Source organism: Schistocerca americana, chromosome 1, assembly GCF_021461395.2.
Source record: "Schistocerca americana isolate TAMUIC-IGC-003095 chromosome 1, iqSchAmer2.1, whole genome shotgun sequence".
In the NCBI taxonomy this organism is placed as follows: domain Eukaryota; kingdom Metazoa; phylum Arthropoda; class Insecta; order Orthoptera; family Acrididae; genus Schistocerca; species Schistocerca americana.
In genome coordinates this window covers 530,986,807-531,011,136 of record NC_060119.1, presented here as the reverse complement: position 1 = coordinate 531,011,136, position 24,330 = coordinate 530,986,807, and the positions used below count along the sequence as shown (strand labels likewise).

General features: G+C 43.0%; 1 protein-coding gene across 1 annotated transcript in view; it reads left to right on the top strand.

Moving 5' to 3' along the window:
- Positions 1 to 24,330, top strand: part of LOC124605414 (myrosinase 1-like) — a 184,106-nt gene that overhangs the window by 104,056 nt on the left and 55,720 nt on the right. The window contains exons 7-9 of the mRNA XM_047137070.1: positions 9,620 to 9,714; positions 9,793 to 9,940; positions 20,638 to 20,780. Of these exons, the coding sequence (XP_046993026.1) occupies positions 9,620 to 9,714; positions 9,793 to 9,940; positions 20,638 to 20,780 (386 nt within the window). The remainder of the gene's footprint in view (positions 1 to 9,619; positions 9,715 to 9,792; positions 9,941 to 20,637; positions 20,781 to 24,330) is intronic.

Genomic DNA, 24,330 nt, shown 5'->3' with positions numbered 1-24,330 from the left:
TATGTCCTATAAATTTAATTTCTGATTTTCCAAAATGCGATTTAGTAATGTTGACGGTGACCCCATGTTTTTTCATAATTTGTATGAAATTATCCACTATATAATTATGTTCTGCCCGAGTTGCCTCCGCCACAAGAACGTCGTCCACATAGCAAGTAATTTTAGCCAAAAAATTGAACGCAAATCGATGGATGAAAAAATCTGTACTGCATGAAACTTCTGAATCAACTCTTCCAATTTCTCTGGCCTATCTGTTTCCGAAATTATAATTGTATTTATTTGTCTTGAATCGAGTACCAAACGTATGCTCCCATCCTTCTAACTTACAACGTGTAAGGGTGAATTATATGGTGACTTGGCGGGTTCATTTATGCCATCACCCAACATTTTTTCTGATTTCAAGAAATACTTGCTCTCGATAACTATATGGTATGGAATAAGGTGGAACACAAAAGGGTTTATGATCTTTGACCTCAAATTTGTATTGAAAATCTTTAATGCTACCTGTCTTTGGTGCAAATACCTCCGCATGTGATCTCAATATGCCTTCTAATTTTTTTTATCGTGGAGCGAAATATCATCTATTTCCTCTATCTTCTTACTAATCTCTTGATGAATTTCTTCTATTATTTCTGGTGGGAGTGGGTCAAGGCTTTCCTCAAGCTTATATCTAGGGTGTCTCTCCTCCTCTATTTCATTCCCTTCTTGACTCAAATGCAATTGCTTTATTTTTCCCTGTTCTTTTTCATCGTTCAAAGTTTGAATAAAATATAGTATTACATCATCTATTGTTACGAAGCCGTGTTAACTCCGTGAGCAAAACCGTTTGCGACCTATCTACGTCTTTTCTTCTGTTTTCGAACTTCTGTCTCTCCTTTTCCTTCGTTTCCAAACATTCCCGAATGTACTCTCTCTCTCTCTCTGTCTCCTCATAGTCACCCATGTTGTATACATTATACGTCTTTTGTGTTCGCGCCGGCCGCGGTGGCCTTGCGGTTCTAGGCGCTTCAGTCCGGAACCGCGTGACTGCTACGGTTGCAGGTTCGAATCCTGCCTCGGGCATGGATGTGTGTGATGTGCTTAGGTTAGTTAGGTTTAAGTAGTTCTAAGTTCTAGGGGACCGATGACCTCAGATGTTAAGTCCCATAGTGCTCAGAGCCATTTGAACCATTTTTTGTGTTCGCGGCGTCTGTGTTTTGTTTTTATCTAGGATACTCTGCTCTGTTTTATCGCGATCATTTACTTGCTTCTCGTCAAATATATTGCAAAGTCCGGTTGACAATTCTTCATCGCTTAATTCTTTAATACACGGAAGTGGTGGCAGTTCATCCTCACTTTCAGAATTTTCCCAGCCTAATTTCTACTTCTGGTTTCCCTTTGCTGTGTTGTTCTTGTCTCGGTGGACCATAACTTTCTCTGTAATTATTCGCGCCCTGGTCTCGCCAGTTGCTGTTTCTAACATCGTGACCTCTTTCAAAGTACTCTTGACCGTTGGCATTTTGATTCCTAAACCCATATCCGCCACTGTATGAGTGTCCATTACCGTTCCTATTTCGGTACGAATTATTCCGATTATCGTTTCTATGCCAATTGTCTCCATTGTGCCACTGTCCTTGTCTGTTAAATTGCCTGCAATTATTGGTGTTAGGATTACGATTATTACTATTGGAATATTCGTTCCTAGTCCTATCCTTTTGCTGTTCCCTTTCCCGTCTTTTTTTCTTTCGCCTCGTCTTCTTTAAACATAAATTCAAGCTCCCTTAAAACCTCTTTGAATTCTGCGGTATTTTCATTCTTTCCTACTGTCGCCTGTTGATATTTTACCGGTAATTTCATTCTACATAGACGTATCAGCTCTCCGTTACTTCATGATTTGTCTAGGCATTGATTCTTTTTGTCCATTGTATCGAAGAATTTTACCACGCCTTTCTCTCCTGAGTTTTCATATGGTGTCATCTGAAGTAACTCGTATTTAATTTTGTTTTGCGCCTGCTTAGACCAATATCTTTCGAGAAATGCAGTCCTGAACTGTAGATAAGACGTACAGGTAGCCGCGATCTTTTGCATCACCTCTGCTACTGTCCCTGACATGTGTGCACAAATGAAGTCAAGTTTGTGAGCTACGCTCCAGTGGTTTGGTAAGCCTATTTGAAACTGATCGATGAATGTGCGTGCATGCAAGTCACCGCCTTCCTTCTTGAAATGTTGAAATTTTCTAACTGTAAGGAAGTGGTCTGTGTCATTGTTGTTGTTGTTGTGGTCTTCAGTCCTGAGACTGGTTTGATGCAGCTCTCCATGCTATTCTATCCTGCGCAAGCTTTTTCATCTCCCAGTACCTACTGCAACCTACATCCTTCTGAATCTGCTTAGTGTATTCATCTCTTGGTCTCCCTCTACGATTTTTACCCTCCACGCTGCCCTCCAATACTAAATTGGTGATCCCTTGATGCCTCAGAACATGTCCTACCAACCGATCCCTTCTTCTGGTCAAGTTGTACCATAAACTTCTCTTCTCCCCAATCCTATTCAATACTTCCTCATTAGTTATGTGGTCTACCCATCTGTGTCATATCTACTCATAAATCCGGTTTGTGGCTGATTCATGGACTCAAATAATCTGCCACTGCTTGTGTCGTGTCTGCAGCTCGTGGTCGTGCGGTAGCGTTCTCGCTTCCCACGCCCGGGTTCCCGGGTTCGATTCCCGGCGGGGTCAGGGATTTTCTCTGCCTCGTGATGACTGGGTGTTGTGTGCTGTCCTTAGGTTAGTTAGGTTTAAGTAGTTCTAAGTTCTAGGGGACTGATGACCATAGATGTTAAGTCCCATAGTGCTCAGAGCCCAGCTTGTGTCGTCGTGTTTTTTCTCTGGTAATCTACTGCCTGTCTGCCTATTCTCAATTTCCTGACTCATATCCGCGTCATATCGTATCATTGGCGAACAAAAGTGTTGTTCGTGTGTTTCTACTCTCGTCGTTCACGGTATAGTACCTGTGCTGCTATTATGTTGTGTCATTGGATTTACGGGTTCAGTTGCCTGTCTTTCGATTGGTATTGGCTGAATGTATGTGTTCCGTTTTTCTAGATACTGTGCCAGGTCCTGTAGCATGTCATGTGTTATTTGAATCGGGGTTTTCTGTTTCGATTTCTGCGCGAGTGTTACGTCTAGGCTTGGATCTACTTGAACTTTCTTAGACGGCGCGTGTGCGTGTACTGAATTAATGCTTGACGTGTCAGTTGTTTCGCTACAGGTGTAATCGGTCTCGATCTTTTCTTCGATAGTTTGTATCAACTCTGTTCGAAGCTTTTCAAACTGATCTTTGTTTTTAAGTTCTATTTTATTGATCCGCTGATCATATTTTTTCAGTGCAACCTTTGCGAATATGCTTCGAATTGCTTGTTCTTCCGAAATTTGTATTGCTGTTCGAATGGCTTTTTCGATAAAACGTTCCACCTTTTTGTCAACGTTTACGATGTCCAATTGGACCTTGTCCACGTCAGTGCGTAATTGCTGCTGACCTTGTGATAGTACCTGAATTCTTTCTCTAGACTTTCGCGTCTTTGTTTAACTGAGTGATCTGACTATCAATCCTGGCGATCCCTTCTTGCATCTGGATTTTAACCTGTTGGATCCGTGTCTTAATCTCTTGTCTCAAGTTCTGATACTGTTTTGTCATTTGTGTATTAATATCCTGATTCTGTTTCGTCATACTAGCGTTCATTTTTTGTAACATTTCCATGATCGCGTCCTGTCCTGTAACAGTACCTTCTGCTGAACTATGTACTCTCGATCTATTGTTTTCCACTCGGTCAGTTACGTCGTTCACTGGCCCATGACCGGCCGCGGTGGCCGTGCGGTTCTAGGCGCTCCAGTCCGGAGCCGCGCTGCTGCTACGGTCGCAGGTTCGAATCCTGCCTCAGGCATGGGTGTGTGTGATGTCCTTAGGTTAGTTAGGTTTAAGTAGTTCTAAGTTCTAGGGGACTTATGACCACAGCAGTTGAGTCCCATAGTGCTCAGAGCCATTTGAACCATTTGAACTGGCCCATGCTGTGGCGTTTCTAAGTTTGATAACTGCAATAACCCGTGCTGTCTGTGTTGAGGACTAGTTGCGTTTGTCATTGAACCAATACGTGGCGCAAACAACTCCGCATTCTGCCCTCTCTGTTGTGTATGTCTTGTGGTTGCACGTACAGTGCGTCCATTACGGAACCTTTTCGTGGCGCTTGTAACTCCGCAAAATTCTGTGCCTGCTATTGGGGCATATTTAGAATGTGTACGATAGGTTCGACGTATTCTAAATGTTCCCCCTCTTCCTCACTGTCTACTTCTCTTTGAACATTAGCTAACTGCCGGTTCATTTACTGTATTCTGTCCCTGAATATGCGGCCAACAAACGCGTTTCCTGCGCTCGTTTCGCTTCCAATCTTTGCCGTTTCCTACGTGGGCTGCCTATTTCTGGCTCAGAATGTGCCCTACCTGGAATTTCATATTCTGGAAATCCGATGTTCTCGTCCCCTCGATTCCCATCTGGCTGATCTGTCTCAATTTCATCCCAGTCTAACTGAGCCTGCTGATTCTGCAGCTCCCCGACTGTCCTATTCTCTGATTCATCGTCTGTCCTATTCTCCGGTTCACCTTCTGTCCTATTCTCAATAAGCTCGTTTACTTGCTGTCTATCTGTTTGATTCTCCCCATCTTGTCTACTTGCTGCCTCTCACGTAACCTTTTGGCTTGTGCTCTCGTTAACATCGAAATTCTTTCAACACACGACAACCCTATCTACAAGACTGTACGACCACTTACCAGTTGGCCGGCCGGTGTGGCCGAGCGGTTCTAGGCGCTTCAGTCTGGAATCGCGCGACCGCTACGGTCGCAGGTTCGAATCCTGCCTCGGGCATGGATGTGTGTGATGTCCTTAGGTTAGTTAGGTTTAAGTAGTTCTAAGTTCTAGGGAACTGATGACCTCAGATGTTAAGTCCCATAGCGCTCAGAGTAATTTTTTGAACTTACCAGTTGATTGAACCAACAACAACAAAAACGTCGTGACTTCTCGGCTAATGTTCTGTCTGCTCTGCTACAGTCCCCAATCTCCACCTGTGCGCTTGCAAAGAGAGAAAAATGTTATTTCTTAATTCTATGATGCTGCGTCACACTGTGTCTCCTCATCACTCTGCGTCTGTGCATATCACCTGAAAATCCTATGCCCTAACAGCTACATAAAAATCGTTAAAAAATGCTAAATTTTCCAACACAATAACACACGCCCTTTTCCCTACAATTCTGCTTTCTTCACTCCCTGTATCCATTCTGATCCCAATCTTTGCAAATAGCTATTTTATACATGAAAGAAAGTTCTTCAAAGTGCTACTGCTGCGACCTGCCATACCTAACTATCCTGACACTTTCCTATCCTGGTAGCTTACCTACTTTACCTATCCTGGCAGGGTCGCCATTTTCTGTGAGCGTGTGGGTGCTATTCTGTCGTTCTGTGCAACGGATTAATCTGAGATGTACCCTTTACCCTGTGGCTCCTGCAAGATGAAATTTCCACCCCCACACTACTACAGAAGTCAGACAGACGCTCCTACCATTCTAAAGAGAAATGCCTGAAAAACGTTCAGCAATAAATATCTTCTGGAGTCGTCCGCTGTAAGGAAATGACACAAAAATTCACAAAATTTCTTACGTAACTAGTGAGATACTTGGGTACTGGAGTAGTGCTATTTAGTGTAAGAAAAACATGAAACTAACGAAAATTATTATTTATTTTGCAAAAATTCTGAGAAATCACAATGGCACTTCTAGTTATGAACTGAACACGTTATTTCTGGGTTCTTTTCGGAATGTGAAGTTACCTCTTAAGGATAGGATTCGCTAATGAAATTTCTGTACAAAGTTTAAGATTGTTATTGACTTGGCAGAATGGCTGAGAGCTGCGCCTACTCAACTTGAATAATCATCCGCTAGAATGTTGCTAGGTATGGTCGAGGCTGTCGCGTGTGAAATGCAGTGAAGTGTACTGTTGTGGAGGAAATATGGGGCTCACAAGAACTGTAACGCACGATACCGTAAGCTGCGATGACTGCTGTCTGCGCCGCTCGCTGCTGACAAATAAGTTAACTCTCGTTCTATCTGGCTTGACCTTCGCCAATCAAACTCTCCCTACGCCCTGATGAAGTCAAGGACTCCTATTCACCCCTAGTCTAACTATTGGCGTGGTACACCGGTCAGTCCACCGTGATGCCACTCAAAAATTCACTCGCAGGCGTTTAACTACACTCCTGGAAATTGAAATAAGAACACCGTGAATTCATTGTCCCAGGAAGGGGAAACTTTATTGACACATTCCTGGGGTCAGATACATCACATGATCACACTGACAGAACCACAGGCACATAGACACAGGCAACAGAGCATGCACAATGTCGGCACTAGTACAGTGTATATCCACCTTTCGCAGCAATGCAGGCTGCTATTCTCCCATGGAGACGATCGTAGAGACGCTGGATGTAGTCCTGTGGAACGGCTTGCCATGCCATTTCCACCTGGCGCCTCAGTTGGACCAGCGTTCGTGCTGGACGTGCAGACCGCGTGAGACGACGCTTCATCCAGTCCCAAACATGCTCAATGGGGGACAGATCCGGAGATCTTGCTGGCCAGGGTAGTTGACTTACACCTTCTAGAGCACGTTGGGTGGCACGGGATACATGCGGACGTGCATTGTCCTGTTGGAACAGCAAGTTCCCTTGCCGGTCTAGGAATGGTAGAACGATGGGTTCGATGACGGTTTGGATGTACCGTGCACTATTCAGTGTCCCCTCGACGATCACCAGTGGTGTACGGCCAGTGTAGGAGATCGCTCCCCACACCATGATGCCAGGTGTTGGCCCTGTGTGCCTCGGTCGTATGCAGTCCTGATTGTGGCGCTCACCTGCACGGCGCCAAACACGCATACGACCATCATTGGCACCAAGGCAGAAGCGACTCTCATCGCTGAAGACGACACGTCTCCATTCGTCCCTCCATTCACGCCTGTCGCGACACCACTGGAGGCGGGCTGCACGATGTTGGGGCGTGAGCGGAAGACGACCTAACGGTGTGCGGGACCGTAGCCCAGCTTCATGGAGACGGTTGCGAATGGTCCTCGCCGATACCCCAGGAGCAACAGTGTCCCTAATTTGCTGGGAAGTGGCGGTGCGGTCCCCTACGGCACTGCGTAGGATCCTACGGTCTTCGCGTGCATCCGTGCATCGCTGCGGTCCGGTCCCAGGTCGACGGGCACGTGCACCTTCCGCCGACCACTGGCGACAACATCGATGTACTGTGGAGACCTCACGCCCCACGTGTTGAGCAATTCGGCGGTACGTCCACCCGGCCTCCCGCATGCCCACTATACGCCCTCGCTCAAAGTCCGTCAACTGCACATAAGGTTCACGTCCACGCTGTCGCGACATGCTACCAGTGTTAAAGACTGCGATGGAGCTCCGTATGCCACGGCAAACTGGCTGACACTGACGGCGGCGGTGCACAAATGCTGCGCAGCTATCGCCATTCGACGGCCAACACCGCGGTTCCTGGTGTGTCCGCTGTGCCGTGCGTGTGATCACTGCTTGTACAGCCCTCTCGCAGTGTCCGGAGCAAGTATGGTGGGTCTGACACGCCGGTGTCAATGTGTTCTTTTTTCCATTTCCAGGAGTGTATAACTCTGTCCGTTCACACCACACAATAAGTGTGCCAGCCAACACAGTGAACAACGCTTAATCGCAGGGACTCAATATAAGTCACACTCCAATTCGCTCTCGACAGAGGTGCTATCCCAGAGAAGTACTGAGGAGAGACTTGTTCCTCGCTCTTTGGGGAGTACACGTACTAGCGCACACGCTCTCGTTACGTGTTCTTGCTCCAAGAGCGACAACGGAACGGCCCCTCTCCACGCCAGACTTGAAAGGGTATATCTTTCGGTCTCTTCCATTACTCCTTCAGCTCAAGGCATCAGAAATATCGTCTGCCAATCAGCATTGCTCTTCTAAAACGGGAGAATGACGTTTCGTTTAAGGCAACCAATCCGGAAATCTGTAGCATCGGCGTTTGGCGTTTGTTGTCTCCCTGTAAAAATCTCTGAAACTGCGTGCTCTGTTTATAAAGAATGCATAGGCTGGGCGCTCCCACACAATGTAGCGGAATTTGCTTTTAAACCGAACACAGGATCGTTCCCCCTTTGACTCGGGCACACGCTGTCCACTCCACGGGCGGTCACCGGCCGACGTAGATAGGTTGGGACCGGCCTCCTGGCGTGTGGCTGCTCTCCCGAACTAAAAGCTCCTGTGACCATCGTGTCTGGAATGTATGTGTGCACGCCAGCCTCGAGTATTTCAACCACGGTGCGCTTACATGTTATTTGCATATCCTTTACATGAATTCATACAACACTGACTTTATCTTATCGAGTTTGGGTTCGAATGAAGCGTCTTGATGTGCGGAATATGATTGTGAGGGCGGAATATGTAAGCAATGAAGGTCAGGAGAACACGACGTCTAAACACTGATCTTCCTCTTGCCCCTTTTTTTTAAATGGCACTCGCTTAAAAACAGACAGCACTATCCTGCGAATGCCTGTGTACGCGGTTCAATCCCGCGTCCGGCCATCCTGATTTAGGTTTTCCGTGATTTCCCTAAATCGCTCGAGGCAAATTCCGGGATGGTTCCTTTGAAAGGGCACAGCCAACTTCCTTCCCCATCCTTCCCTAATCCGATGAGACCGATGACCTCGCTGTCTGGTCTCCTTCCCCAAATAACCCAACCTGTTTACAGAATTTTGGAACCTTTATTGATTGAGAAATGCCGGAATACACATCGCCTCCGTAGGGACTGCCATCCCAAGATTAGATACAGAACACACAGACACATTTAAACAGCCATTCTGCCCGCTTCCAGTTTGCGACTGGAACGTGAAGGATTGCTAAAATGTGTTTTGTTGAGAAGTACCCTCTTCCATACATCTCACAGAGATTTGCCAAGTATGGATGTAGTTGTAAATTCGTGTTGTTGATCAGGAACTTACTAGGGCTCTTGCTACTGCGAAGAGTGACACCGTGAATATGGTTTCGTGGATCTTGAGGATGCTTGAGTAGTTGGATATCCATTTGTATGGTGCTTCACAGCGGAATCTGGGGAATAAAGTCTGAAATTTCCCGAAAGAACGGTGACCTCTGTTCGATATTGTGAAATGCTACAGAATTTTCTGGTTCTTAAATTGGATCATCTGGAAGAAAACAGGGTCACAGTCCGTACCTCGTATTCATATATTTTGAGGTAAAAGTTCGCCTGTCATCAGACATGTTGCACCAGTGTGAGAAGTCGATATGATAAAAACTTGTCTCCATTCCGCCAATTATAAGACACTGAAAACAGTATGTCCCCTATGAAAGCAACCACTTGGGTAATGTTATACTTAAAATATATTTAAAAAATTGCACTTGTTTATATAATTGCAAATAAAATATTTGTATGGTATTTAACTTTTGATTTTCATTGCACTAAAAATCTGTGAAGCTATTCCTTTTGCATCCTATTATTGTATTTTCGTGCTTTTATGTTAATAAAGGCTCCTCATTCTTTTTTCAGGTAAGGTGGGAATAACAATGCACACCTTTTGGTACGAGCCACCAAATGATACAGAGGAGGCCCGTGAAGCCTGTTCAGTAGCGATTCAACTTGACGTATGTATTCAGTACCAAGCTGCTGTAGACCGAGATGCACTTAAAACATACACTAAATAGATATTATATTTGTTTCAGCTTGGTATCTTTACCCATCCAATATTCAGCAAAACTGGAGACTACCCTGAAGTAGTGAAACGAAAGGTGGCTGCAGCAAGCCTGGCAGATGGATGGCGCAAGTCAAGACTTCCCGAGCTCTCGCAGGAGTGGATTCGGAAGATTAAGAGTAAGTTGCAGATATCTCGTAGAAGCTATTCAGAATAAGCTGTCGATAACTGCTTCTACAAGGCGACCGCCGCTTTTCTTCTCCAACAGACAGCCGCCATTCCTACTGCGTTTTTTGTCAGGTTTCGTCGTTGGACAGCTGGAAAGATGGAAAAGAAGGGCGCGAGGATCGAAATCTGAGGAACTCGACAGCAGTTTCATTTGGTTTAGAAAAACAAACGTATTGCCAGATGCACAGCTACAAATCGTGACATGATAATTAATCATAAGTGTATAAGGTAGTTGCGTCTAAAAAGGTAATACAAAGAACGTGCATAAAGAAACGGCTAAAATCACCTGACTCCATATGGCCTACTGCGACTTATTCTAAGCGGAAGAATGTCACTAAACTACGCTAATACGTCAATAATTCGTGTTTCCCGCCTTAGGTATCTTTGCATACGGTATGTAACAATCTAACTTGGAGAGCTTGAAAAAGTTCAGCCAATCAGTTGCAATTAACGGTTTATTGGAACCTTTGACCTAGGCTGCGACAATTTAAAACTGTCTTCTTCAGAAGATGTGCTGGGCCTCGTCACATCACATGGTAATTATATACACTGAATAAGCCAAAAGGATACGTCATATGCGACATCCATCTTAATATATTTAACAATGTCCATTGCACCAATGATAAAGTTGTCGGAACCTATGTCAAGAATTCGAACCTTTATTTGCAACTGATTGGCTAATTTTTTTCAACCTCACTAAAATTACAGTCATACAGTTGCTGAAGTTACAGCCATGTTTAAAATTTTACCATCTAATTTACTTTTTTATGTCCCGTGACCAGAAGCGAAGAACACTCTTTAATTGACATTCCAACGGTATTGATGAACTACGCTTTTATTATCTCACTGAATATTGAACCTGAAGTGGAAACCTGTCCACACAAGAAGATAAGTCACTGATGGACACAACAGAAAAATGGTTACTGCTTAGTAGTAAGGTTAACACTGCATCCCACCAATAGAAAGTTCTTGCAGAGACTAAGCTTCTCACAGTGTCTACAAACGCCGAGACACCTCGTGAAGGCTACGCGGCTCGAAGAACGTATGGCAGGCAGCATCCAGCGAGGCCACGGTGGGGGGAAACGGTATCTGCATAAAGCGATAGTAGCGGCTTGTGAAGCACACAGAGAAGCTAAATCCAACTAGGCTGTGGTCGGTGGCAAACGGCAACCGTACGAGGCGGCAGTTCTGAGAGATTGTTGTCGGCGGTGCTGCAGCTGCACCCAGTGATGGCTTGACTGCTCACAGAGACGGCTAATGTCCAGGACTGGAGCTTGGCTGGAACACACCAGCCATTCATAAAGCTGCTGCTCTCATACTCACCCAGCGGAAGCCGCCTACTCGATCAGTTTTCAGGCAGCGTGTGACTAGTGCAAGAAAATAGTTCTGCGATGGTGGCGCCTCGGTGTTGTGCGGAGCTTCGTGTAGCCTGCCGGTAAATTTGCTTAGATTTACCGGAACTGGACAGAGAGTTCTTCCACTGGCAGCCGAGTTGTCGTAAGATGGTAGTTCAAAATGGTTCAAATGGCTCTGAGCACTATGGGACTTAACATCTGAGGTCATCAGTCCCCTAGAACTTAGAACTACTTAAACCTAACTAATCTAAGGACATCACACACATCCATGCCTAAGGCAGGATTCGAATCTGCGACCGTAGCGCTCTCGCGGTTCCAGACTGAAGCGCCTAGAAGCGCTCGCCACACGGCCGGCGGTAAGATGGTAGCCGGCAATCTGACAATACTGCGGTACAGCCGAGATTCCAATGGATACTGCATGCAGATAAAATAATCTCTAATTGATTTCTGGAGTTTTTTTAAGACGTCGGGATCTCTTGCGCTCGTTTTTATGTTCCAGGTATCTTCAATTGTGCCCCAAGAAAGCGTGTAGGGACGCATATTGTTGGCACTGTATATTATTTATACCGCTAGAAGGAGTGGTAGGACTGGGTTGAGATGTGGGTAGTTGTAGGCCGTCGCTAACTTATTTTTGTTTCCTTTAAATAAGCTCTCGTGATTTACTTGCTCGTATATACAGTACAATTTTAAGCATATTTTAAGGTAGATTCATCTCCCAGAACAACTAATAAAACATGAAATAACGAGTCAGCTCCGTAGCACGTGAATGGATAAATTTTACAAAAACAATGATATGCCAAAGAAATATTGTAAAAACCACTTACATTAGAAAATAACGTACATGAAACAGCAGCACAGCTTCGCAATTAAAATCTATTCAAACTACGACACTCTAAGAAATTAATTCATTTCACCAAATAGCTCATTAAATTGCGCACAAACTGTCAGTAATCATTATCAGACACTAAAACCACTATGCAAAGGAGCAAATTCTACTTCTGATCTTAAAGGGAAATACCCGTTAAATAAGAAGCGGGTGGTTACTAAAGAACAAATGAAGCTCAAATGACGTCAAAGTGAAAGTGACCAACCAAACAGCCATCTGACAACTAAAACTATATAAGGAATTTAGAGACGCGAACCCAACTCACACAGCGGGTACTGATAATATAATGTGTGCTGATCAGGCATAATTACACACAGTACATAAAGCAGTCCACAATAACTTACAGCATCTGCAGACATCCAACCAGCAGAGAACAGCCCTGTCTTACAACACACTCACACGGGAAAACTCGCTGTCTCCGTGTTCTGCTTCAGAAACAACCGGCTAGCTGGCACTAAAGCACACTGCGCTCAGCCTCGCCATATCGTAAATGACCGGCTAGCGCAATCTTCATTGTTGGCGCTGTCCCGCCACGGCAGCCACAGCTTGCTGTCAAACGCAACGGCCGTTTCCTCTATTGGTACGTGCCCGCTGTTTGTTGCTCGCTCGCTCTCCAATGCTTCCACTCCCGCCTCTTCCTCTCCAGAAGGTCCTCGCTGTGGCGCCTGCGTCGCGACGGACGTGACACAGCGCCGCCACTTAATTGCCCGACCATCCATGCTGCGTGGCGTCTTGTGACGGCACATTAATGATCAAGCAAACAATATCGAGAGCAATCTCAGACTTTTCACAGGTGGCTCAGTTGTCTACAGTGAAATACCGCCTGAAAAAAACTTTACAAATATTCAATTTATACAAAAAAGAGCAACACAAATATATGCAGGTTTCTTTGACTCGAGGGAGACAATCACACAGATGCTGAAGAACCTGAACTGACAGAATTTTGATGATAGACCACGAAAGGATGCTTCCAAAGTTTCAGGAATCAGCTTTGATAAATATAGGAATATATTAGTACTACAACCCCTTCCATATTGTTCCCGTAGTGACTGTTAAGACAAGATTAGACTACTTACAGCGTGCACAGAGACATTCACGCAATTATTCCTCTTCCATTCCGTACTAGAACGGCACGGGAAAAAGATCTAATAAATGGTACAATGGGACGCATCCTCTGCCACGCACTTCACAGTAATCTGCAGAGTGGAAGTGTAGATCAACATATACTGTTGTTATTGCACATGGCTATGCAGAAAATTATGTCTTGAAAAAAAGAAATTGTTTGAAATCAGTTGGAAGATATGCTTTGTTATGACGTTATATTTTTCGTGCGTATTCTGTTTTTATTTGCTTTTTTTTTGTGAATGTTTTCTTGGTACGAGATCTAGATAATTCTGCATTGTCAAAGGTAGCTAATCTTTGTTGTGGATGATGATTCACGAAACGAGTTTGGTGGCAGTGTGGTAGACTCATGATGCGGATACAAACAAGCTCTTGTAGTTGCCCGAGGATACCTACGCCACCATTTCCTACCACATACAGGATCAGAAACTATGAAACACTTGCACAAGGACATAATTGACAGCAAACCATCGGCACGATGGCTACATGGGCAAACACAAACTGTGAACGAATGTTTCAGTAACTTGATATACACGGGCTGGAGCACATAAAAGTGGCCCAGACGAGTGGGTACAACTGGACGTGAATGTATGCATATAACCACAGCCCCTGACGCGCACACCACGTGTACGCCCGCCACGTGATACACACCGGTTCGGAGCTTAGTGCAGGCTGTGTCATTGTGACTGGAGCAGTGCATAGGGACGACGGTGCTCACAGAGAAGCAACAAGTGTTCGTTGTGGAACTTCATGACAGAACAAAGTCGTGGAAACGGTATTGTTTGCTGATAAGTTTAATGGTGTCAAAGTGCCAGTAAAGAGTGCCATGCAACGCTTAGTCCGAAAATAGCGTCACACAGGATCTGTTTAGAACATGTCAAAAAACATTCCGAAACGTGCCCACATAACAGAAAATGTGACTGCAGTTCACCAGAAAATACTTCAGAGTCCTACCTAATCAACCTGGTGCCTGTCGCAAGAAACCGACATATCATGTTGATCATGCGAGCGAATACTCCAATTGGATCTATAAATGCATCCCTACCGAGCGTTTGTTGTTCATGCATTAAAACCAGCATACGATCCTCACCGCCTCCAGTTTGGTGAGGGGCTGTTCACTAAGACAACAATGGATGACTTAGACATGGATCTGTTCTTTATGTCTAATGAAGCAGGGTTTCACCTGAATGGTTATGTCAACTCACAGAACCACAGGTTCTGGGCAGTGGAGAATACGCTTAACTTGCACGAAACGCCAGTACGTGACCGGAAGGTTGGGGTTGGGTGTGCAGCGTCTGCACGCCGCATTATTGGAGGAGGAGGAGATTACTGTTTAACGTCCCGTCGACAACGAGGTTATTAGAGACGGAGCACAAGCTCGGATTAGGGAAGGATGGGTAGGGAAATCGGCCGTGCCCTTTCTAAGGAACCAACCCGGCATTTGCCTGAAGCGATTTAGGGAAACCACGGAAAACCTAAATCAGGATGGCCGGACGCGGGATTGAACCGTCGTCCTCCCGAATGCGAGTCGAGTGTGTCGCCGCATTATCGGTCCCATCTTCCTTCATCAGTTGTTGACATTAACGAATTACATTGTCAACATTTTGAAACCATCTGTGGCAGCATTAACGGAGGAGGAAAACACCTGTAGTTAGTTCCAACAGAATTGAGCAAGTGCCCATTCAACCGGCCGAACCTTGGAGCACATTTCCACAATTTTCACGCCTGACAGAGTTGTTAGCAGAGGTCAGTCTGGTGGCAGCTCCAGCTGGCCTGCCAGGTCACCTGATCTGTCAGCATGCGATTACTTTGTGTAGGGAGCCCTCAAGCCTACGGTGTATCGTAACAACCATCATAGACTTCAAGAACAACAGCAGAATATTTCGGATGAGACTGCAGCAATTCCAGCAATCCAGCTTCGATCCGCCTTCAACAACTTGCTAGCCAGGGCCCAAAAGTGCCAAGAGATGAATGGTGGTCACTTTGAACGCCTACTACAGTGGCCTGTGTTACTTTGTACTGTTGAACTCTGTTCTTTATACCATTTTTATTTGCTCCACCCTATAAAAGTCTGTCCAAAACATGGTTCGTTGGTTTCAACACCATCACACTACAATCTGAGCCGGTGAGAGAAAAGCCCTGACAGATGCAGTGGGCTAGACATAGCTCTACGTCTGTACTCCAACCATTCATGTAACTGCTTTTGTATATGTTTCTGCGACAATGCTACAGTGTTGTCTCAGCTCTACAAGAGACTTCTGTTGTCGCCTGCAGTCTTTCTTGCTTTGCAGCTGAAATCTGGCAATAGTGCAGCAGGCTATCAAGGATCTTCTTTCATCGGCTTTGGTACAGGTATGTTAGAGGTTATAATTTGTTTTAATGGTGCGGCAGAAAGAAGCAGAGGCGTAGCCTCAGCGCTATTAGGAATACCTCTTCTGTAACATGGCATTATTGGTGAGAAAACTTACAAAACAAAAGCTGCAGCAAAAGAGGCCAAAAAAATGAGGAGAAATGAGAAAGGAAAGAGAGAAGATCACGAACATGAAATCCAAGTACTGGATAGATAAAAATATAATTTAGTTGCAGAAGAAATATTAAATTTGAACTGATATCCCCAACAAACGGATGGCTAGAGGATAAATGTAAGGATGTAGAGGCTTATCTCACTAGGCGTAAGATAGATACTGCCTACAGGAAAATTAGAAAGACCTTTGGAGAAAAGAGAACCACTTGTATGAATATCAAGAGCTCAGATGGAAACCCTGTTCTAAGCAAAGAATGGGAAAGCAGAAAGGTGGAAGGAGTATATAGAGGGTCTATACAAGGGCAATGTACTTGAGGACAATATTATGGAAATGGAAGAGGATGTAGATGAAGATGAAATGGGAGATATGATACTGCGTGAAGAGTTTGACGGAGCACTGAAAGACCAGAGTCGAAACAAAGCCTCGGGAGTAGACAACATTCCATTAGAACTACTGACGGCCTCAGGAGAGCCAGTCCTGACAAAACTCTACCATCTGGTGAGCAAGATGTGTGAGACAGGCGAAATACCCTCAGACTTCAAGAAGAATATAATCATTCCAATCCCAAAGAAAGCAGGTGTTGGCAGATGTGAAAATTACCGAACTATCAGTTTAATAAGTCCCGGCTGCAGAACACTAACGCGAATTCTTTACAGACGAATGGAAAAACTAGTAGAAGCCGACCTCGAGGAAGATCAGTTTGGATTCCGTAGAAATATTGGAACACGTGAGGCAATACTGACCCTACAGCTTATCTTAGAAGCTAGATTAAGGAAACGCAAACCTACGTTTCTAGCATTTGTAGACTTAGAGAAAGCTTTTGACAATGTTGACTGGAATACTCTCTTTCAAATTCTAAAGGTGGCAGGGGTAAAATATAGGGAGCGAAAGGCTATTTACAATTTGTATAGAAACCAAATGGCAGTTATAAGAGTTGAGGGGCACGAAAGGGAAGCAGTGGTTGGGAAGGGAGTGAGACAGGGTTGTATCCTCTCCCCGATGTTATTCAATCTGTATATTGAGCAAGCAGTGAAGGAAACAAAAGAAAAATTCGGAGTAGGTATTAAAATCCATGGAGAAGAAATAAAAACTTTGAGGTTCGCCGATGACATTGTAATTCAGTCAGAGACAGCAAAGGACTTGGAAGAGCAGTTGAACGGAATGGACAGTGTCTTCAAAGGAGGGTATAAGATGAACATCAACAAAAACAAAACGAGGATAATGGAATGTAGTCGAATTAAGTCGGGTGATGCTGAGGGAATTAGATTAGGAAATGAGACACTTAAAGTAGTAAAGGAGTTTTGCTATTTGGGGAGCAAAATAACTGACGATGGTCGCAGTAGAGAGGATATAAAATGTAGACTGGCAATGGCAAGGAAAGCGTTTCTGAAGAAGAGAAATTTGTTAACATCGAGTATAGATTTAAGTGTGAGGAAGTCGTTACTGAAGGTATTTATATGGAGTGTAGCCATGTGTGGAAGTGAAACATGGACGATAAATAGTTTGGACAAGAAGAGAATAGAAGCTTTCGAAATGTGGTGCTACAGAAGAATGCTGAAGATTAGATGGGTAGATCACATAACGGATGAGGATTTGTTGAATAGGATTGGGGAGAAGAGAAGTTTGTGGCACAACTTGACTAGAAGAAGGGATCGGTTGGTAGGACATGTTCTGAGGCATCAAGGGATCACCAATTTAGTACTGGAGGGCAGCGTGGAGGGTAAAAATCGTAGAGGGAGACCAAGAGATGAATACACCAAGCAGATTCAGAAGGATGTAGGGTGCAGTAGGTACTTGGAGATGAAGAAGCTTGCGCAGGATAGAGTAGCATGGAGAGCTGCATCAAACCGGTCTCAGGACGGAAGACCACAACAACAACAACATCCCCAACAATTACATTTTGTGACTACTTTCTATAACACAGAAGAAATATTTGGGCTATGGAGCTGACAATTTTCCGAATGTTCCACTATTTTGTTTGGAGCAATGTATGGTCCATTTCTGAATGAACATCTTGTCTTGAACACCACGAAATGGACAGTATTAGCGTTTCCACTTCGGTACTTTTGTTAATAGTAGTTGTGAGGTCCTCAGCCGGATTATCAGAAGAATAACTAATGATGCCCCAGATTCATGAAAATTGTGGAATATTCTACCCTCTAGGAAAACTTAAAGAAGAAGAATTCTCGTCTTTAATAATTTACAAAAACAAATGTGAACTAGTAAATATGGGTGTAAGAAAAAATGGCATTAAAATATCGATAAAAACACACGTTTAACACCCCATAATTGTTACTTTGCTAGGCGTCAGATTTCCAGTTGATGATGCGTAAAATTTGGCAAAGTTGATAATCTTTACTACACATTCCCGAGTAAATAACCTCGGCATGCACGTCTTCTGTCGAATGTGTTCTGGAATTCGCTCTCTACGACGTTGTTAGCTTTGTTTGACACACAACACTCGTCTTCGGAAGAACAGCGGTACAGATCGCTATCGATTTATCCAGAATTAGGTTTTCCGTTGTTTCTCCACTGTTTAAGGTAAATGCTGGGTTTTCCTTTTAACCCTTTGACTAGCTGTTTTTTTTTTTTCAGAGTGAAAGACGTTAATGTATGGCTATTTGAATTAATGTTGTAATCACTGCTTGGTTTCTACAATTTTAGGTGCCAGTACGCCACTCTTCAACCGCACAATCTCTTAACTTAATAATCGTCACATTAGGTAGTTCAAAAACTTCCAGTCTTTAAGAATGTTCACAAAACGCGTTAAATGTTCAAAACCGAATACAATTACACTTTTTTGGTACCGACCGGAAAAGTTAAGCTTCTGTTTCAAGTATTATCACATCACATTCCGGCGCCGACTTGCCGCACTTTTGCTCCATGAGAATCTGACCGAGAACTAACTGAGAACTGCACCAGCTCGGACCTTATATAGACGAGTGCTTGAATATTTGACCATTTCTGTTAATATATTATAGTTTATAATTTACCAGGGTTAAAATGATCCTTTCTAATTGGTTTTGAAGTTTATTACTTAAACAACATGAGTGAGCTGTATCAATTTAAATACGCAGAACTGCATCCGCAGTGGGAATTACGACTTATAACTATGGCAGCCCTCTTGAACAATAATTTTTATTTATTCAAATTTACTTAATTCTTAATTAATGCACTTACAAAGTTGAGACTGGAGTCATTTTACGTAGAAAAATATAGGTAGGAAAAGTATCAAAACAGATCTCGGAATTATTGAGTAGTTTGATCACAATTGGCACTGAAAGTCATACAGACTACAAATTTCAAGTCTTAATAACTATTTAACTAATAGACTTCAGTTTAATTTAAACACTTTGCTGGAATCAGTAAAATTTAGGCTTTCTTTTGGATGCAGACTTATAGCTAAATTCGATCTATTAGCTCACTCGAATTTTATTTAATATGTATTGCCCAATATACGTCATTGTTCACAACTTTTAATAGGATGCATTTCCAATAAAACTAATTGGCTCATTACTTTCAGAAGAGACATTAGAATGTACTGAAATAATAGATTTTACTAGGGGAATTTTATTTAAACTATTTCTGAATTCTGTGCTATGAGGCTGAAGGCCACAGAGTCTGTAGTCGAAATCTGAGTAGTGAAAACGAAAAAAAATAAAAGTTCATTGCTTAACTAAGTTACTGAAGGAGTGTAAAACCAAAACAGGATAGCAGTGGGCAACCCTGCTTCCTTACAGTGTGATCTGCGCCACACTCGAACCCAACCATTCGCTCTTACTGATTGAAATCGGGACTCATCTGACCAGACCACGGTTTTACAGTCGTCTAGGATCCGACTGATATGGTCACGAGCCCAGGAGAGGCGCTGCAGGCGATATCGTGCTGTTAGCAAAGGCACTCGCGTCGGTCGTCTGCTGCCACAGCCCATTAACGCCAAATTTCGCCGCACGTTCGTTGTACCTCCCACATTGATTCTGCGGTTTTCTCACATAATGTTGTCTGCCTGTTACCTCTGGTGAGGAATGAGGAATGGAATGCCATTCCTCCACAGAAATTCAGATATCTCTTTCCAAGTATCGCCAACAGATTTCAACCTATCATGATGGGGAAGGGTGAGTGGACCCCATATTAATGTCCACTGATAGGTGCCCGGAAACTTTTGAGAAGACAATATATATATACTACAAGTATCTAAATAAAAGATTCAATCACATAGTAGAAGTTTCCAAAAAGTAAACTTTCGAACTTTTCTCTCGGCCAGTGCGCCATTGATAATGCTCTCCTTTTTTAGTCATAATAAACTTCAATGAAGATAATCATAATGCTCTCCTTTTTTAGTCATAATAAACTTCAATGAAGATAATCATTCTCTTCTAGTATTATTACAGTAATATCAGATTTTTATCTGTAGTTTCTAATTGCCTTCAGCCAGAGCACTTGACGATTCCAATATAATGTATTGAAGTGTGCATTACTTTCCTTAATTGTTTAGCTTGTGAACATTGTAATTCACCACATTAAATCTTAGATATTTTGTCACTAGATATCCTTTTTTGCAGAACCAAGGGAAGTAGATGAGAAAGTAGAAGAGAAATAGCATCATTGGCAAGGTCATTAGATACGGAACACATGATCAGATTGCACAAAAATGAACAGTGTGCCATTTTTAAAGAACCAAGCCGACATTCGGCTTAAATTATTTACAAAAACGTTTCCGTAGAATTCACTGATTTCACTCTTTGCTTTTTATGTCACAGATACGGCAGACTTCTTTGGCTTGAACCACTACACAACATATTATGCTGAGCTGTCAGAAAATTCTCACTGGTGGCTTCATGATTCCGGTGTTCATTTGTCACAGGATCCCAAATGGCCTGCTGCTGCATCTTCATGGCTGAGGGTACGTACTTTCGTTAGTTCTGTAAGTGATGATCATTGAAAAGTTGACTGAAAATATAATTACTGTTATGCACTATATTGCCGAATATGTGTAGAAGTCACATTCTATATCAAAAATAAATTAATAAATCGCTGCTTCTACCGACGTCCTGACTCAGATGATGAAGTAAAGGAAACATGTAAGTAATTCTTGATTCTGATTTTGAATAGATACTCTTTTCGCACAATTGTACATGGTTGCGATTTCACTTACGCTCTGTATGTTGACATAAGTTCATGTTTAGGCCTACTGTGAGTGGTGGACATAAAACCTTGTCCGGAATTGCGCAAAATTCTCTGAATATTATGTATCAGCAGTTAGTTCCAGTGCACACACGTACTTCAAAGATTTGATGACGTATCATACCTCTTACTATTAGCTACAAACTATAAGGAGAAAATAGAGACCATCATAATGGATATAGGAATTAGTATCTGCATACGTATTTAAACAGATAAAAATCTGCATGACGCTTTTCTAAGAAGCAATTCCTTTTCCTTTTGTGAAAACTGCGTGACTCAAATACAAAGAAATAGTGATGATGGAAATTAAGCGTTTTATACCAACTAAATTAATAAGAGGCAAAATAGCACTCCCAAGATAAAATATTTTACAACACTTTTGCTGTAGCTGAAGAAAAAGTAGCCCAAAAGAGCACAAAATCTCCAAGATTTGCATAATCTTGAAATTTAGTGGAGACTTCAATGCGACATCCTTTCAACAATTTCCAGAACAAAATCATTTCTCGAAACCTAGCAGAAAAACCAAATAAGTTCTGCGCTGTGGCTGCCGTCAGAATGTGCTATTTGCATGCTAAAGTTATTGTCTCGGTTTATCACGATGGTTATACCATTACAGAGTGATAGAAGCGAATCAAAGTCACCACACTTATTACAAGTACAGTAAATATATCTCTAACTCTTATGAAGAGTATCAACGTAAAACACACAAACCCACTAATGGCCTCTTGGTCACAAAGTCCTAACCAAAGTACTTTACTCGTCGCATATTCTAAATCTATTCGAGGGGCGCTGACTTGCTGGGTGTCATAAAAGAAGTAGACACTCATAGACCGCTGTAGAGCTCTTGGTGACACTTGCATATGACTCGTTAACAACACGCTGATAATTTCACTACTTATACTTTATTATGTGTACTAAACTAGGGCACGGCCGCAGCGCAGCCAACACTCAAGTCACAAGCGGCAGGAAGACTCACAGAGACTTAAAACATAAAAATACACAACATTTTTTTACGATTAACCTACAGTATACCAAAAACGCGGTGATAGATTTGCAAGTGCAAAGAATTCCGTATGACAAATTAAATTTTTGTAAGGTGCTTACGCCGCCAGGTAGCACTGTCGAATAATTTCCAGTTCGTGACAGCATACATAGTCGTCAAGCGCCCATTAAACAGAGAAAGCGCGTCGTATAGTTTTATTGGTGAAAAAATGGTATTGAAAACATAGTTTGGTGACCTCAAAAACCTTACGATGATTTCAGAACCCGTGGCACATGTTCACTATGTCAGTTAAAACTACATTTACGCCTCAGACAGGATATTTCGAGCGCATTCTACGTGCACTACGTACGGTAACTTTGAACCTTTGGATCTGGGCAAAGAATAATGATACCGAAAAATGTTTCAAGCTTCCCAAAAGTATCATCTTAAGAACAGATTTAAAAAGTTTCTGCGATTTGCCCTGAACTGAAATTACAGTCTCACAGCTGGTAACTTTGGTACCCAAAAATCATTTTTTTTTCGGATGTATCTTAATAACAGATAAAGGTTTTCGAAAACGGGAAAATTGTGCTTCTAGGTAAATGTCTAAATAATGTATAATTGTAATTAGAGACGTTTTCTATGGTTAGTTATTTACATAATTGCGCCGCACGGAGCAGAAAAGGCTTAAAACCTATTTGTGCGGTTTTCTGCATCAGAGCGGTAACTTTGACCTCTGGGTCTCGGTAACGGATAATTATAACAAAAAAAAACTTTGAAGTTCCCCGAAAACATCATTGTAAGAACGAATGGTAAAAAATTCTATGATTTCCCATCAATAGACATTGTAGGAGTGTCCATCCCCTACTTTTGTAACTTTTGGTACGGTACTCAAAAAATCTCGGTTTTTCGGGCAGTTCTCAGGAACTGCCCATGACAAGTGGTGTTTTGTAAGCCGCCTAAGGCCCACACTAAACCACACCTGATGCAAATGAACCAACCGACTTGCTCAATTTGTCTGGGCTGGAGGAAGTGTGAAATGGGTAGCTACAGTATGCCCGTCCTCCCTATAGCTATACAAACGGTCGCTAGGCCATGGGCTCCCACTTATCATTGTCGTCAATAACACGTGGGCGCAAACCGGTGAGAGAAATACAGCACATCGTTGAAGACGCGGCGCCATCCTCTGTGTAATGCTATTTCAAGCACTGAAGTGGAGAGCAAAGGCTTTTGGCCATTACAGAAAAGAATCTATGCCCATAAACACAGTTGCGAAACTTTTTGAGACGAAAACTATGGCTGACGCTTCCTTATCGATTTGGCGATAGTCTCTCTGCGCAGAAGTAAAGTTTATTGATTGGCGACTCCATAGTGTCCTGTGCACTACGACCAGATAATGGGTATACTTGGAAGGAGAGACAGCCTTGGTCGTATATTTTTGTTTATTATCGCAAAATCGATTTTCGGTCACTTACACATAGAGTCTATGTGATCGCCGTAAGCTTATTGACACCAGTGCTTACTAATTTAAGTTATATATTACAGCACTGAAGATGGTCACTAAGTGACCGAAAATCGATTTTGCGATAATAAACAAAAATATACGACCAAGGGTGTCTCTCCTTCCAAGAAGTAAAGTTGTTGGATGCAAAACCCGTTGATTGCATTTTCTGTGAAATGATGGCTCTCAGCCCATAATCTGAAGCATCAGCAGTCACGATAAACGTCTTGTTTGGATCGTAGTTCATTAAGCAAGTGTATTTAGTGAAATATTTGCTGACCTCTGGAAGACCACTTTTTCATAACATGGAAGGAAAGGTTCTGAAATGGCCGCAGCATGCAGAGTAAATTTCCTGCACCGCATTTTACAGACTATAAGACTCACTTCTTTCTTCGAAAAATTGCGTCCAAAATTCAGGTCACTCTTGTACTCGAAATTAATGCAAAAATGTCCAGTGTTTGATTTCAAATTCCAGCCAGTCTTAAAAATGGTCATATATTCGATCCCGCGGGAAACCTATCTCTTCCTGGCAATATTGGATTCAACTGGCAGCAGCAGTGCACCGATGCTACAAACATGAGTTTCGGGGATTCACAAGCTCCCTCCCGCCCCGCCATCACACACACAAAAAAAAGGTTCACATGGCTCTAAGCAATATGGGACTTAACATCTGAGGTCGTCAGTTCCCTAGACTTACCAATATAGGACTTAACATCTGAGGTCGTCAGTTCCCTAGACTTAGAACTACTTAAACCTAACTAACCTAAGGACATCACACACATCCAT